Source organism: Pelodiscus sinensis, chromosome 21 (assembly GCF_052426305.1).
Source record: "Pelodiscus sinensis isolate ZL-2025 chromosome 21, ASM5242630v1, whole genome shotgun sequence".
Taxonomy (NCBI): Eukaryota; Metazoa; Chordata; order Testudines; family Trionychidae; genus Pelodiscus; species Pelodiscus sinensis.
In genome coordinates, this window is record NC_143072.1 from 11,536,834 (window position 1) to 11,554,041 (window position 17,208).

A 17,208-nucleotide genomic window follows, 5' to 3' on the forward strand; every position below is an offset into this window, starting at 1 on the left:
ATCAGGGAGCGGTGAAAGCAGGCAGCAGGGTGCAAGGGACCAGGGGAGACCAGGAGCGGTGTAAGATCAGGGAGAGGTGGAAGCAGGCAGCAAGGTACAAGGGACCAGGGGCGGTGTAAGATCAGGGAGAGGTGGAAGCAGGCAACAGGGTGTAAGGGACCGGGGCGCAGGGTAGACCAGGAGCGGTGTAAGATCAGGGAGCGGTGGAAGCAGGCAGCAGGGTGCAAGGGACCAGAGGCGCAGGGGAGACCAGGAGGGGTGTAAGATCAGGGAGCGGTGGAAGCAGGCAGCAGGGTGCAAGGGACCAGAGGCGCAGGGGAGACCAGGAGGGGTGTAAGATCAGGGAGCGGTGGAAGCAGGCAGCAGGGTGCAAGGGACCAGAGGCGCAGGGGAGACCAGGAGGGGTGTAAGATCAGGGAGCGGTGGAAGCAGGCAGCAGGGTGCAAGGGACCAGGGGCGCAGGGGAGACCAGGAGCGGTGTAAGATCAGGGAGCGGTGGAAGCAGGCAGCAGGGTGCAAGGGACCAGGGGCGCAGGGGAGACCAGGAGGGGTGTAAGATCAGGGAGCGGTGGAAGCAGGCAGCAGGGTGCAAGGGCCCAGGGGCGCAGGGGAGACCAGGAGAGCTGTAAGATCAGGGAGCGGTGGAAGCAGGCAGCAGGGTGCAAGGGCCCAGGGGCGCAGGGGAGACCAGGAGAGCTGTAAGATCAGGGAGCGGTGGAAGCAGGCAGCAGAGTGCAAGGGCCCAGGGGCGCAGGGGAGACCAGGAGGGGTGTAAGATCAGGGAGCGGTGGAAGCAGGCAGCAGGGTGCAAGGGCCCAGGGGCGCAGGGGAGACCAGGAGGGGTGTAAGATCAGGGAGCGGTGGAAGCAGGCAGCAGGGTGCAAGGGACCAGGGGCGCAGGGGAGACCAGGAGGGGTGTAAGATCAGGGAGCGGTGGAAGCAGGCAGCAGGGTACAAGGGACCAGGGACGCAGGGGAGACCAGGAGGGGTGTAAGATCAGGGAGCGGTGGAAGCAGGCAGCAGGGTGCAAGGGACCAGGGGCGCAGGGGAGACCAGGAGGGGTGTAAGATCAGGGAGCGGTGGAAGCAGGCAGCAGGGTACAAGGGACCAGGGGCGCAGGGGAGACCAGGAGCGGTGTAAGATCAGGGAGCGGTGGAAGCAGGCAGCAGGGTGCAAGGGACCAGGGGCGCAGGGGAGACCAGGAGCGGTGTAAGATCAGGGAGCGGTGGAAGCAGGCAGCAGGGTGCAAGGGACCAGGGGCGCAGGGGAGACCAGGAGCGGTGTAAGATCAGGGAGCGGTGGAAGCAGGCAGCAGGGTGCAAGGGACCAGAGGCGCAGGGGAGACCAGGAGCGGTGTAAGATCAGGGAGCGGTGGAAGCAGGCAGCAGGGTGCAAGGGACCAGGGGCGCAGGGGAGACCAGGAGGGGTGGAAGATCAGGGAGCGGTGGAAGCAGGCAGCAGGGTGCAAGGGCCCAGGGGCGCAGGGGAGACCAGGAGGGGTGTAAGATCAGGGAGCGGGGGAAGCAGGCAGCAGGGTGCAAGGGCCCAGGGGCGCAGGGGAGACCAGGAGGGGTGGAAGATCAGGGAGCGGGGGAAGCAGGCAGCAGGGTGCAAGGGACCAGGGGCGCAGGGGAGACCAGGAGGGGTGGAAGCTCCAGCGATGTCTCCCGTTCCCGGCCAGAGCGCAGAGGGGAAGTCGGACCCAGACGGGCTGAGCTGCAGGCCCCGCGCCTTTAAGGCGGCCCCCGCCCCTGGGGGAGGTCCCGGCGGCCGGGCCCGCCTCCCGGGGGTGTAGCCGACTCCGGGGGCTGGCGGCGGCTCAGCGGCTGCGAAGGCAGGAGCGGCGGCAGCTCCTCGGTTCCGAGCCGGCGCGTCCGCTGGTGTCCGGCGCATGGAGCCCCGGCACGGCCGGGCACCCCGCGGGGGGAGCTGCGAGCCGGCCCCTGCTATGGGGCTGCCCGGAGGACGCTGCCCAGCCCGGGGCTAGGCGCGGCGGCGGCTCTCCCGGGGCGGCCAGAGGGTGGCCTGGCTGGCGCCCTCCGCGCTAGGGCAGGATGGGGGCGTCTGAGTAGCGCCCTGGCAGCGCCCAGCCCTGGCGGGAGCGGGTGCCCGGGATTCGCCTGGAGCCTGCCATGGCAGCCCTGCGCCTGACAATCACCTTGTCCTTCCTGTGCCAACTGGTGGTGGCCGGCTTCAGCCTGGAGATCGGCTCCTATGACGTGGAACGGGGCCGCGAGGCCCGATGCCAGCCCATCGAGATCCCCATGTGCCAAGGCATCGGTTACAACCTGACCCGCATGCCCAACTACATGGGGCATGAGGACCAGCGGGAGGCTGCCATCAAGCTGCAGGAGTTTGCCCCCTTGGTGGAGTATGGCTGCCACGTTCACCTGCGCTTCTTCCTCTGCTCCCTCTATGCCCCCATGTGCACCGACCAGGTGAGCACCAGCATCCCAGCCTGCAAGCCCATGTGTGAGCAGGCCCGGCACAAGTGCGCTCCCATCATGGAGCAATTTAACTTTGGCTGGCCAGAGTCCTTGGACTGCAGTAAGCTGCCCACCAAGAATGACCCCAATGCCTTGTGCATGGAGGCACCTGAGAATGCCACCCCTGGGGAAACTCCAAAGGGACAGGGCATGCTCCCGGTGGCACCACGACCCAGGCCCTCAGGGACTGGCGAGGGCAGGGGGCCAAACAGCTTGGGGTCATGTGAGAACCCTGAGAAGTTCCAGTATGTAGAGAAGAGCCTCTCCTGTGCCCCCAAATGCTCCCCTGGGGTGGATGTCTACTGGTCCCGGGAGGACAAAGATTTTGCCTTCATATGGATGGCGGTGTGGTCAACACTGTGTTTCATCTCCACGGCCTTCACAGTGCTCACCTTCCTGCTGGACCCACATCGGTTCCAGTACCCTGAGAGACCTATCATCTTCCTGTCCATGTGCTACAACGTCTACTCGGTGGCCTTTCTCATTCGCTCTGTGGCTGGGGCTGAGAACATAGCCTGTGACCGGGAGAACGGGGAGCAGTACATCATCCAGGAGGGGCTGGAAAGCACTGGCTGCACCATTGTCTTTCTCATCCTCTACTACTTTGGCATGGCCAGCTCGCTCTGGTGGGTCATCCTGACCTTGACCTGGTTCCTGGCAGCTGGGAAGAAATGGGGACACGAGGCCATCGAAGCCCACAGCAGCTACTTCCACATGGCTGCCTGGGGCATCCCAGCCATGAAGACCATCGTCATCCTCACTATGCGGAAGGTGGCAGGAGATGAGCTCACTGGGCTATGTTATGTGGGAAGCATGGATGTGGGTGCCTTGACGGGGTTCGTGCTCATCCCACTCGCCTGCTACCTGGTGATCGGCACCTCCTTCATCCTCACTGGCTTCGTGGCCCTCTTCCACATCCGGAAGATCATGAAGACAGGAGGCACCAACACAGAGAAGCTGGAGAAGCTGATGGTGAAGATCGGGGTCTTCTCCATCCTCTACACCGTCCCGGCCACGTGTGTCATCGTCTGCTACTTTTACGAGCGGCTCAATGTGGATTATTGGAACTTCAGGGCACTGGAGCATGGCTGCATGGCCTTCTCCGGCCGGCACAACACCAACTGCTCCTTGGAAGCCTCGGTACCCACTGTGGCTGTCTTCATGCTAAAGATTTTCATGTCGCTGGTAGTGGGTATCACCAGTGGGGTGTGGGTGTGGAGCTCCAAGACACTCCAGACCTGGCAGAGCCTGTGCAACAGAAAACTGGGCATGAGGACTAGGGGGAAGCCATGCAGTGGGGTCACTTGTGCTGGGGCGCATTGCCATTACCAAGCCCCTGCAGTCATGCTACACATGACCAAACCAGATCCCTACCTGGACAACCCCACCCATGTCTAGTGCGGGGACTACCTTTGACTATGGACGAAGCACAGAGAATCTCTCACGGGTAAGGGATTGGGAGGGAAGAGAATGGGCCTGCGGAGTACATGCTCAGCGTTTGCGGGGATGGGGCTGGCCAGCAGCGTAGAGCTCACATGAGTGGAGCAATGGGGAGAAGAGGAGGTTGAATTGTGAGAGGGCAAATGCACCCTGGCTCGAGGATACTAGAGCCAAGAAACTCAAAGGGAGCTCTTTGGCAGAGGGTCTTGGCCCAGGTACCAGGATACCTGTTAAACTGGTCGCTGCTTTTCCTAGCGTGTTTTGGTTTTGTTGCTATTGCCAAACCCACTGGCTATTTTAACCCTTGGTTTTGAGGGGCAGAGGGAAATAATCCAACCGGAAGTTATTTAATTCTGTAATTTATTTTAACATTTTTTTAATCGCTAGCTGCAAGGAATGGAAACAATAAATCCTGGATGTGTTACTTCAACTGAGCTTCACTGTTTGTGGGAAGGGCGGTGAGAGCCAGGTGGGTAACCCTCTCCCACTGCCCCAACCGAAATGGAACCAAGCTGATGAAGTGTCGGGGGGGGGGGTCTGCACTGGTAGAACTAGAAGTGGGGCTGGCAGTTAGCAGCGTGTGTCAGGCACCCACTGGGAAGGGATTGGTGCCCCCAGCTCCAGCTCCCAGACGAGTGGCATGGGGTGGTGAGCTGCTATGGGGGCTTGGCAGAGTTAATGGGGGAACTGGAGAAGAGCTGTCATGCTTGTGCTGGGTGGGGGGGTACCCCAGAAGTGCTGTTGAATGGCATGTGTGCATGCACACAGCCTGATCACACGATGTAGCTCCTGTTCTGTCACACACCTGGATCCCCATACAGCTTCTCTGATGCTCTGCCCTGCAGTCCACCCCGTTCCTGTTCTAGTTCTGGGCTCCCCACCTGGTTCAGGTTCTGTCCTGCTCTCCCTGCCCTGGTTATCCTCTGTCATGCCGAAGGCCCAGAGCAGCTCCCCTTGGAAGTTGGCCATGTGGCTTATACACCAGGGCTGCGTCTAGACTGGCAAGTTTTTCTGCAAAAGCAGCTGCTTTTGCGCAAAAACTTGCCAGTTGTCTACCCTGGCTGCTTGATTTTGCGCAAAAGCACTGACGTTCTACTGTCCGAAATCAGTGCTTCTTGCACAAATGCTTTGACGTTCCCGTTCGGGCAAAAGCCCTTTTCCGGAAATGTTTTTGCGCAAGAGGGCCAGTGTAGACAGCTAAGAATTGTTTTGCGCAAAAAAGCCCCGATGGCGAAAATGGCGATCGGGGCTTTTTTGCGCAAAACCGCGTCTAGATTGGCACGGATGCTTTTCCACAAAAAGTGCTTTTACGCAAAAGTGTCCGTGCCAGTCTAGACGCTCTTTTCTGCAAATGCTTTTAACGGAAAAGCTTTTCCGTTAAAAGCATTTGCGGAAAATCATGCCAGTCTAGACATAGCCCAGCTGTCTGCTCTATTTGGGCTGGAGAAAACCTCAGGCTCCTATCCTGCCTGGACAGCCAGGAGGCCAGGAATCATTCAGATGACACTGTCCCCGTCCCCCTGCTTTCCCCAGCCAGCTACCCTAGGCTAAAGGAGGGGTTCATGGCAGCTCCTGTTGTTCCCCAGCAGCACACCCTGGCCTTGCCTGGCCCTGTGACTCCTCGCTGTGGTCTGGAAGCCAGTTCCCCGAGGAGATCCTGCAGCTGCCAGCCAATGAGCAGAGACTGTTGTTAAATGGGTCCAGTTTGGGCGTTAAGGGAGGGGGCAGCAAGGGGCAGTCCAAGGCCAGTGCTCTTTGTTTCGTACTCCTCTGGGTTGAGCCAGCCGGGGTTGCCCCTCACCCTCTTCCCGTTGGCTGGGGCAGCTGCATGGCTCCCCGGTGCTAGTTTTGGCACCCTGCTCCCGCCGCAGGAGGCCGGTTTGCATGCTGAATGTCGGGCTCATGAATAATGTTTTCCACTGAGCTTTTCCTGTAGGTTGTTTGTGCAGGTACCTCCTGCTGCCGGCGCACGGGCGGGGGGAGCCCCAGGCCTGCAACGCCAAAGGGGAAACAAGTCCTAGTATGTGCTCCCCTCAGAAGTCACATGGCTTAGGCCAGCATGGGGCGGGGATATGGCTGGATGGGGGGAGTTCAGTGCCTGAGAAGTGGGCAGGGGTGGGTTGAGGGGAGAGGGAAGGAGGCCTGGGTATTTTGGACTGAATGGATGGAGAGTCTGAAGTTTTGTTCCTGAACCTGCATGGGGAGCTCTGGGAGCTGGGCTCTGGGCTGAGGGAATGACGCCTTTGAGGCGAGTGGAATGGAAACTTGTGTGGCTTCATTTACCCTCCGCTCCGGCTAGTCCCATCTTGGCTTGCCCATTGTCCCAAGAGAAACTAGGGCTTCCTGGGGCGTGGGGAGTCAGGAGCTAGCCCTGAGGCATAGGGAAGGGAGCCGGCTTTTTGCCCCAAGTAAGGAATTCACTGTCCAAACAGTGCGTGCGCCTTTGGATGTATGCACATGCACTGCTGTGTCAGTGTGCATGCCTGTATGCATGTATCTGTGCTTTTGAGTGTGTGCATGGGATAGCTCCCTGTGCGTGCCTGTGTGCACATAGCTGTGCCTTGGTCTGTGCACACGTACTGCTGTATCGGTGTGCACATCTATGTGCATGTAGCTGTGCCTTCGGGTGCGTGCATAGGACCACCTCCCCCTGTGTGCACCTGTGTTCACATAGCTATGCCTTTGGGAGATGTGCACGCATTTTTGTGTCGATGTATGCGTCTTTGTGCACGTAGTTGTGCCTTCAGGTGTGTGCACACATTGCAGTATCGGTGTGTGCGTCTGTGTGAACATAGCTGTTCCTTTGATGTGTTTGTGGTTAGGTGGATTTACTGCCACGGTGTCCTCACAGGTCTCTGGCTCCATCGCTGCTGATAACCAGAAGGCTGCTTGCATGTGTGCTCAGTGATGTGGGCCCAATGAGACCCCAAGAGAACCCCCAAAGACCACAAACCAGATAAGGGTCAAAGGTTCGAGGCCAGGTTTATTGTAAAGCCAAGTACAGTCATAGTTGTCAGTCGACTCTACCGAACCACTATGCATATGTACTTGCCACAATGGAATTCAAAAGCTGTTCCCCCAAGACCCCACCTTATATACAAGTACGAACAAATCACACCTCACTGCTGACATTGTCAGGTTACCGCCCTCTGATGCTACTTAGATACCACCCATCACCCTGTACCTTGTAGTTTGATTAGATCATCTTTATCCATCCTGTTGTCATTTTAGACCCTTTCCTGAACCTGGGTCTGTATCTGTGAGGAGTGGGTGCCAAGATCTTTTTAATGAGCTAGTGGTATCGCGTGCTTTCCACTTATGGTCAGTACCATTTATTGTTCTGCATCTGGGCCTATTGCCAATTAGTGTTTTGCACACTCGGCCCTGTTCGTGCCAAGTTCTGTGGGATGGAGCCTGCCTCTTTTTCACAGCTTAGCTTTGCTTTGTTAGCCATGCTTTGCCCATTGTCAACTAGGCCTCAGGCCTCAGACCAGGCCTGTGCTGCATGGGCTTATGTTTTAGGCCTTCATCTTAATACAGTGTTGTGTGCTTGTATTCATGTAGCTGTAGCCTTCAGGTGTGTGCACACACATTGCTGTGTCCGTGTGCTGGATGACTGGCCTGTGTGTGAGCACTCAGTGCCGGCAGGCTAGCCCAGGCTGAATGCCTGTTACTGGCACTAGGTAGCTCGCTGGTGGGGACATGCTTGACAAAAGGCTGGATCCTCTTCTCCACTGGGAGGCCCGAGCACTGGGGGAGGAGCAGGGGGAATTTGGGTCTCCCTCCAACTGCCGCTGGGCACAAAGGCGCTGTATCCTGGCCCCCTATTGGATAGGGCCAGGGGTTCCGCTGCACCCTCTGTTCTGGCAATCTCCAGAAGTGACCATGGTGGGAGCTTGGGCCATTTTTCTCCTTTTTGGGGTAGAAAGGTGGCGAGGGTTTATCCCAGGGAGCGCAGTTCCTATGTGGCCTTGATGGTCAGATGCAGCGCCCTGGCGGGTTCTGCAGTGACTGGAGCAGGTGCAATGTGGCCAGCAGGAAAGCCAGGAGCATGAAATATCTGCAGGAGGAGACTCTTGGGAACACTCTGAAGCCCTGGGCATCCTCAGTGTGTAATCACCCCTGGAGAGGAGGTCGGGGTTAAACATCCAGCACTCCTGCTTGCAGGCAGCCCCGACTGCCTACTAGTGGGCTGGCAGATGAAGGCGGATGTCTGTGTCTTGGAGCAGCGCTCCCAGGTTCCTTTATAAAGAAGCCAGAAGGCGCCCAAGCTCCTCTCTGCCCTCCGGCGCAGGCTGGTCAGAGTTGGCTTCTTGGCCCAGGGTCTGGGAGGTTGTGGCAGAACTTGTGGGAGGAGCTGGTCCTGCTGCACCTGCCTCCTGTCACATCTGTTCTGCACCGAGAGGGTTCAGGGCTGTTAGGAGACTCCTGGGGTCACCCTCCTGCTCTGGAGGCCGACAGGCCATTCCCTGAGTAGGGCCATGAAGTTCTATGTTTGGCGGGGCGGGTGCAGGGAATTGCACAGACAGAAGGTTGGGGAGGTGGGTAGCAGGGCTTGGGGATGCACTGATGTAAAGTTAACCAGGTGTGGAGGTGGGGCCCTGCCTGGCCTGAGTGAGGAGCACCGGGTACAGGTGGTAATTTTTAATGAGGGCCACTTCTACATTTTGGTAAGGGCGCAAGGGCAGCACTTTTCTATGGGTCTGGGACGCAGGCTCACTGCAGAAGGGAGCTTGGAGTAGGGGGCTGAGGAGCAGGAGAGGGAGTGGGGTCTGAGGGAACTTGGCTGAAGGAGGGAATTGTGCCCTGGGCAGGGCAGTGGAGTGCAGGGCTGGGAAGGGGGTTGTGGCTGGGAGAGGGAGGTTCTGAGAGTTTGGCTAGTGACGGGGGGGCAGGGAGTTGGGGGTGAGGCAGGGGGAATAGGATGCTGAATGTAGGCTCTGGCCATGAGGTGCTTACCTACGCAGCTCCTCAAACTGCTCAAAGTGGCTGGCAGCTGGGGCCATGTGCCCCTTTGTGCTGTACACCCCTTGCTGGAGAGGGAGGGAGACATCATGTGCTGCCCCTGCCCCACACGTCACAGCTCACACTAGTCATTTCCATGAGGGGACGAGGCGCTTAGCTACTGCCAATGTACCCACAGGCCCTGAAACAAGCAGGCTTGTGAGCACTCTCTCCCATGCGTGGTTCACAGCACTGCCTCGGCCCTGCCCATCAGTCAGCTCGTTGTGCGTTAATTTGTTAACGTGCTTGCTGCAGGGAGGCCACTACAACGAGGGTCCCTCCCTGCCCACTCATGGCCCCAATACACCTCACTCACGGTAGCTGCACCCCAGGGCGGGGGATTCACAGGCACATTCTGGCCCCTCTAGGAGCCCCCAAATTCGGGTTAGTGCCTTGAGCAGCCAGCTTCATCTGGGGCTGAGTGGAGCCCAGGGCCTGCTGCGAGCCCACAGGCTGAAAGATGCCAGAGCCAGACTGAATCAGGGCGTGGGGCCCGAACCCGGAAGCATGGGCGACACGTTATGCCCATGCGCCAATATTCAGAGCCGGGGGCCCTGCTCCACCAATATGTGGAGCTGGGTCTCTCCCCTGGCCCTGCCTGGAGCGGGCCCTGGCCCCCCCTGCGTGTCCTCCCACCCCGGCCCCAGAGCGTCCCCACTGGCCCCAGCCCGTCCCTGCCATGCGCAGCTTTAAGTCCGGCTCCCCCTCACCGGCACACACTGCCGGCTGCTGCTGCCATGCGTGGCATTCCCAGGTGAGCGGGGATACACCCAGGCGTGACATAACGTCACAGCCCAGGACTTGAAACTGCTTGGCGCAGCATTGCGCCGCACGGCTCGGAGTCCGGGGACTTCTGGGGCCCAAGCGCAGACTCTGGCCCTGCAAAGTGGAAGGCAGAAGGTAAGGTACAGGGAGGGGGAGGAAGGGGCTTGTGCGGAGGAGGAAGGGGAAAATGGGGGAGGGGGAAGAAGGGGCTTGTGCGGAGGGGGAGAAGGAAGAAAGGGGAAGGCACCAAGAGACAGGGTGGAGGAGAGACAAATGCCAGGGGGCCAAGTGCAGACAATGAGGGAAAGGGCAGGAGGGGAGGTGGGACAGGGTGATGCTGGGAGAGGAGGGGTATTGGGGCTAGAAGGAGGAGGGGGAGGTGCTGGGAGAAGGTTTAAAAGGGGGTGGGCATGAGGAAGGTGGGGATGGAGCAAGTCGTGTGAGGGCACAGAGGCATGAGGGGAACGGGGGCAGAGGGTGGTGAGGGGTGGGCATCAGGGAAAAATAGGACAAAGGGCAGGGGCAGTGAGGGAAGGGGGAGGGACCAGGAGGGTGCAGGTGCCAGGGGATTCTGGGGTGAAGCAGAAGGGCAGACACCTGCAGGGGAGGGACCAGCACCAGGAGGAGAGAGGCAGGGCAGGTGTGTAGAGGGAGGTGTTAGGAGAGGGGATGAGGAGGGGTAGCTCAGATGATCAGAGTGGGGCTACTAGAGGAGTGGGCACAGGGGACAGAGAAGGGCTGGTGGAGGGGGGCAGGTCACAGGAGGGCTGAGGGCAGTGAGAAAGGCAGGAGTCAGGACAGCAGAAGAGGGTGAGGAGTTGGGGGGCAGCAGAGGAGCTGATGGAGCAAGGGGAGAAGACAGCAGCAGAGAGAAAAGGTAAAGGTTTATAAAATAACTTTGGTGGCACATCCAAACAAGCCACATGAACTCAGTACTGGTGCACAACACAAAATTCATTCTGCTCATGGGAGGAAACTCTTAGGCTATGTCTACACTGGCGAGAACATCTTACGCAAGGGTTCTTGTGCAAGAACATGTCCACACTGCCATGTGTGAGCTGTGCTTTTGCGCAAGAGCATCCATTGCCGTGTGGACTCTCTCTTGTGCAAGAAAGCTCCGATGATCATTTTAGCCATAGGGGTTTCTTGCGCAAGAAATCCCTGCTGAGCATCCACACTGCCCTCTTGCGCAAGAGAGCTTACACCGGTTAGAAAAGAGCGTAGCTCTTGCGCAAGGCGCCCTCTCTTACCACGCCGTACTGTAAATGCTCTTGCACGAGAGCAGGTGGGCAGAGTGGCTGCTCTGTGGGATTATGGGTAATGGGGCACCACTCAAAATTATACAAACCTGCTACCCCTGCCTGGAAGTGTGCTGGGCATGCGTTGGCCTCGGAGGAGGAGTGCAGCGGCTGCATGCACCACAGGAGGTGTGAGCGGAACACAGGGTTTCCCTGCGCCGTGGGGGGTGGTGGTGGCGGTGGTGATAGTGGTAGCTACCTCAGGGGCTTTGTGAGGGAGGTAGCTGGGGATTTTTTGTGTGCGGTTTTTTTTTTTCTCTCAACCAAAATTGCTGCAGGGCCCTGTCGAAATTGTTCAAATTGGGCCCCGTACTTCCTAAAGCCGACTCTCCCCCACCTCATGCCCTGGCAACTCTTGGGGACCTGGAGCAAGGAAGGGTTCTCCTGGTTCTACCTGGAGGAGGAGGGGGAAGGTAGGATAGCCTAGCGGTTAGTAGTGCAGGTCCCCAGGTGAGAGGCAGGGAGGGGAGGTGCTGGATACACAGCACAGCCCCGTATGCAATGCTGCATCTCCGCCCAAGCAGCTGCTGCATGCTGAGCCCTGTGTCTCCATGGTGAAGTCTGGGGAGGCTGCAGACAGGCCAGTTCCTGTTATACAGGTCAGGGACCTGGCAGGCTGCCCACAGGAGGCCATGCGGGCAAAGGGAGAGTTCTGCACAAGGGAGAAGGGCCCTGTCATGTCTTGACTGCCTCTCCTGGCCAGCCCAGCCCTGACACAGGGAACCTCAGAGACCCCGTCTGCTTCCTGCTGCATTCTGATCCCGAGATGGGGCTTTCGCTCCTTGTGCTCCTGTGAGCCCAGTGCTGGGGCAGATTCTGGTCTGCAGGGCCTGCTCACTCAGGGCAGCTGCTTGCTCCTGACATTCCTGGAGGACACTCTGCTGTCTGTCAGCCGAGGGGCTCCAGTCTCAGCCCTGCAGAGTCCTGTAACTTCCTACAAGGAATGGTGGGGAATAGGGAATGTGGGGAAAGCTGGCGGGGTTCAGGGAACATGGGGGGATGCCTAAGGGGGACGGGAGTGCCGAGGGCGTAGGGAATGTGTGTGGGGCTGCCGGAGGGGCACAGGGAATGGACCAGAGGGGCTTTGGGAACATGGGGGGGATGCCTGAGGGGCATGGGGGATGTGTAAGAGGTGCCTGAGGGGTGCGGGGAATGTGAAGGATGGTGGAGGGACCAGGGAAACATGGGGTTGCGGGTGTGCCAGAGGGGCACGGGGAGCATGGGGAATGGTGGAGGTACACAGGAAGGTTTTGGGGGATGTTGGAGAGACGGGGGAGGAATATGAGGGAAGCTGAAGGCATATGCGGAACATGGGGGATGCCAGATGCACATGAGGAACTTGGGGGAGCTTCCAGAGGCACACGGGGAACATGGGGGATGCCGGAGGGGCACAGGGAACATGGGGAGATGGTGAAGGTGAACAGGGAACATGGGGGACTATTGGGGGGCTGTGGGTATTGTAGGGACTGCAAGAGCAGCATGGGAAATGCGGGGGATGGTGGAGGATAGTCCAGGAATTTAACACAGAGAACATGGGGGGATGCCGGAGGGGTGTGGGGGAATGTAATGAACTATTCCAGCTGGCTGGAGGTGAAGCAGGGGTGGGCCAGGGCGAGGACACCTGCAGGATGGGGGCAGTTTAACTCCAGGGCTGTGTCTAGACTGGCAAGTTTTTCTGCAAAATCAGCTGCTTTTGCGGAAAAACTTGCCAGCTGTCTACACTGGCCGCTTGAATTTCCGCAAGAACACTGACGATCTACTGTCTGAAATCCGTGCTTCTTGCAGAAATACTATGCTGCTCCCATTCGGGCAAAAGCTTTTGCACAAAAGGGCCAGTGTAGACAGCTCCGATTGGATTTGTTTTGCGCAAAAAAGCCCCGATCGCAAAAATGGCGATTGGGGCTTTTTTGCGGAAAAGCGCGTCTAGATTGGCACGGACGCTTTGCCGCAAAAAGTGCTTTTTCAGAAAAGAGTCCTGCCAATCTAGACGCGCTTTTCCGCAAATGCTTTTAAACTTTCCGGTAAAAGCATTTGCGGAAAATCATGCCAGTCTAGACGTAGCCCAGGGCTATTCAACTTTGGAAGCCCTGGGGGCCACAATGATACTCACGATACATGCTGAGGCCCACAACTTAAGTGTGGTTGCATATGTATACAAATAGCTTCTTCCACACTGACGAGTATGAATACAAAGATGAAGGCAAAACTACACATGCAGGCCCCATTGAAGTCAGTTCTGCTGCTATGAATACAATGCAATATTGACCCGATTTCCACCCACATGACAGCACTTCGAATGTGCAATGATAGTCCAGGCATTTAACTAAGACCATTCTATTGATTCGCCATTATGGAGCGTGTTCCCAGGGGGAAGCATGTTCAAAGGATCCCAATCGTGGGCTGCGTGTTGAGCCTCCTGTAAACCCAAATGGCACTGCAAGCAATGGGCTATAGGCTGCATGTTGAGTAGCCCTGAGCTAGGTACGTTAATGTCCCCTAGGGGTCAAAGTCCATCTTGTGAGAGAGCCAAGGGATTTCAACCACTCGGAGCTGGGCAATGACCTGGAGTACCTGGGGCTTCTTGCAGGTCTGGCTGGCCTCAGGGTCCCACCCATGCCAAAAGGGAAGGGGCCAGCTGAGAGCCACAGACGGTTCAAGGGCAGGGCTGTTTCCCCGTCTGTGTTTCAAAGCCTACTGGATCAGCTGACAACAAACCCCAGGCAGAACCCACTCCAGCTCTGCCCTGCCAGTGCCTTGGAAGGAGCCTGGAGGCTGTCCATTCCTCCACCGGTTCTGTTCTCCAGCATTCCTGCTGAGCTCCTTGCAAGGCATCTACTCCTGTCTTCTGCAGTCTCACACCCCTCCTATTCCTGCAGGGAGCAGAGTGAGGGCACAGGGTGGGAAAGCAGCAGGCGTTCCACTTCTGGCTAGTCCCAGTAAAACACCAGGGAACTCCCTCCCTGTGTGCTTCCAGCAACACCTGGCAAGCATGTTTCTCTCTCAGAGCAGGGCTGCTATGCGCTCCAGGCAGCCTTTGCTCAGCCCGTGCAGGGAGGAGGCACATGGCCAATGCCAGCTGCTAGATGGGCTGTTTGCTGAATAAGGAACTTTTATTGCCCCATGCATGGGTGCGACACATGCGTGGGCTGCCCCTGACAATCCAGGCAAGGTAGTTGCCGTCATCAACTGATCCCAGCCTCATGTCTGGGAGAATCAGTTTGCTGAGAGCCCTTTTCAGATCAGGACATGCATGGGCGGGATAGGTGCTTGTGTACTGCAGTGCTGAGGCCTGGGGTGGATGGTGCGCAGGGAAGACACGCATGTGCCTTGCCTCCTCGCTCATCCTAATCTGTGCCAGGTCTAGAAGCTGCAGTTTGGGTCCCTCTCACCCATCCTGAGTTGGACTGTTGGACTCAATGGCACAGCAAAGGATGCTGGGGCTCTGGTCACAGCCGGGGGGAGAATGTCTCACCCAGTTTCTGGCAGCTGCCCAGGAGGCTGCATCTCCCTGATGTGGGGAAAGAACTATGCTCCCCAAAGGCTGAAATCAGACACTCCTAGAAGGAGCTGGTAGATCTTGCGAGAAAAGCTGAGGAGGGATGTGGAAGTGGGCTTCTTGCCAGCACCTAGTAAGACCAAGGCCAGAGTCTGCTCCCATGGACAGGCAAAGGACATCCTTGGAAAGTGATGCAGCCCCTGCAGAGCCATAGGGGCACAATGACCCCACGGCCTGTGCACTACACGTGACTGGCCCGGCCACCAAACTCAGCACTTTGCCCCATGCACAGATGATGCGGCAGCCCTTGGGCACAGGAGGAAGTTGCATCAGTTTAATAGACTGTGTGAATTAAAATGGCTTTAGTTACACCTGTGCCACCCTGTGTGGATGCTCTTACTTTGGTTTAAGGGCAAGTTAGGTGGGTTTAGCTTGAGTCCATTAGCTTGACCTGCTGAATGTATAGATCACACCTGTCTGAATGCTGCACCTGCTGTGATTCCTAGGCTGAGGCCAGTGGGGAGGGCTCTGCTTTGCAGAGTGGCTTTGACAGAGCTGGGACCCCAGCAGAATCCTCACTTTCCCTCCTGGCCGGGGTCTCACACAGAGAAGGGAGAAATAGCTCAGGTTACAGGAAAACGCTGCTGTCAAAGCCTAGGCAGTGGGTGGAAGCTTGGGGGGGGGACAGTAAATAAAACTCCTTTGAACTCAGGGTTTGACATGGACCCAATTTCACTCAGCATCCCATGCACGGCCAGACCCCACCCCCCACGGGAAAAGGCAGTGTCACAGGCACCTGAGGCTGGGCATGGCCCTGCAGCAGCCTTGCTCAGTCTAGGGGCTGGAACAACAGCAGTTGTCACTGGCAGACCTTCATGGGGGTGCTTCCATCTGGGAGTGAAGCCGCAGAGGGTGGGTAGCAGGAAAACTGCCCCAATGAGGGTGTGCGATGAAAGCCGTCTCAACTAGGGATGTTAAGGACTAGTCGACTAGCTGACAAGCAAATGCTTATCTGGTAGTCAACAGGATAGTCGACTAGTTGCTTTCAGATAGAGGCAGCAAGGGGCAGGGAACATGGCAACTTTGCAATGGCCGTGGCGTTTCAAAGGGCAGCACCACACAGCTGATCCCGGGCGCCGTGCTGCGCTGCCAAGGCGGCGTTTCAAAGCGGCAGGGCTGCCTTATTGACTACTCGATTAGTCAATTACACGATACCTAACTTCCTGAGTCTAGCCCTGCACCAGCCTAGAGCTGGATCCTGGCTGGGCAGGGGCGAGCAATTGCAGCCCTGTGCTCCAGAACCACAAGTTCCCCCAGACCAGCTTGGCACAGGGAGGCTGGACCCACTTCCACCGTGCTACTAGTTCCTGCCTCAGCCATAGGGGGACATAGCCAGGCTGACATTGGCCGGGGGATGCCGTCTCTCCACTTGTCCCGCACAGCTGCCCTGTGTAGGCCGGGACAAACCAGGACGCGGTGGGTTGAGGCAAGCAGACAGGAGAGCCTTGGTGCAGCCAAGTGCCCATCACTGCCTGCAGGAGCCACTTGAGGGGCGTGAGGTTGCACAGCAGGCGATGGACAGGGTCACCACCCAGCCTCTGGGCTCTCAGTCCTACGCAGTGTGGCCCAGTGATCCACCCCATCAGCATGGGGGACCGGGTCGCCCACACAGTGCCAAGGCCTGTACTCAAACCCCAGGAGGGACTCTGGGGGGGAGGGAGGGCAAAGAGCCATGCCATGCTGCTGATTTGGCTGCTTCTGCATGAGGACAGCTGCCATGTTGGGTCCTGCTCAGGGTAATCTGGGGGGGTCTTGCTTATCAGAGGCCTTGTCCTCATGGGAGGAGAAGGCCTGTGGCAGCTGCAGCAGCCAACGGGCTAAGTGGCCCTGCTGTTCGCCTGATACTGCCCCAGCCCCACAAATCTGAGCATAGAAGCGTTGCACAGTAGATTCAAGCTGCTGTGATTGATAGTGTGAGCTCGTTAAGCCGCCCCCCCAGAGTCCCTCCTGGGGTTTGAGTACGGGGGGGAGGGGGCACCCTGTCTTCAGGAGAAGCTGAGAGAGGGATCTGATAAAACAGCTGCTTCCCCTCCCCCCGGGATCTGGTCTGCTCAGGCTCAAATGGGGCGTCGTGCTCCGCCACACGCTGCATTTGGAAGGCACGTTCCTCTGTCCCTGCCCCACGTCTGAGCTGGGGGCTCTGCTTTGACAGCACAGACGCTGCGCGGCAGCCACGCAGCAAAGCTGAGAGCCCAGCACACTGCGTCTGGGTGTGTGCACCTGTGTGTCTGGGCAGTGCTGCACAGATTTGTGTGCCGCTGTACCTGTGTGTGTGTGTCAGCTGCCTGTGTCTATCTCATGGGCAGTGCAGCGTGTGTGTGGGTATGGCAGAGACAGGGCTATACAAGCATGTGAGTGTGCAGCTCCAGCAGTGTGGACGTGCATCGCCGGGGGGGGGGGCAGTGTACCGCTGAGGCTGTGCACATCTTGGGGGCAGGGAAGGCTCAGTGGGCACTTTGTTCTTCACAGTTGAGCCTTCCCAGCAATTTCTGCCCCGCAGTGCAAACCTGGTCAGAAATAGCATCCCTGGACTAGGTGACTCATGGCAGCACCCCAGCCCCCACCTAAATTGCAATTGGTAATTGGGGTGCAAGGGTGCTGCCCCGTTTCTCAGTGTCTGGGGGCAGGAGCAGGATGACAGGCAGGTGCACGGGCTGTG

The 17,208-nt window shown here is 58.2% G+C and overlaps 1 protein-coding gene across 1 annotated transcript; it reads left to right on the forward strand.

Annotated features, from left to right (window-relative positions):
• Positions 1–1,788: 1,788 nt before the first annotated feature.
• Positions 1,789–4,356, forward strand: FZD9 (frizzled class receptor 9). The gene has a single exon (XM_006119626.5). The coding sequence runs from the start codon at positions 2,133–2,135 to the stop codon at positions 3,882–3,884; it is 1,752 nt and encodes a 583-aa protein (XP_006119688.4). The 5' UTR covers positions 1,789–2,132; the 3' UTR covers positions 3,885–4,356.
• The last annotated feature ends 12,852 nt before the right edge of the window (positions 4,357–17,208 follow it).

Excerpts from the sequence above, each read along its gene's own strand:
- FZD9 (XM_006119626.5), top strand. The coding sequence starts at position 2,133 with ATGGCAGCCCTGCGCCTGACAATCACCTTGTCCTTCCTGTGCCAACTG.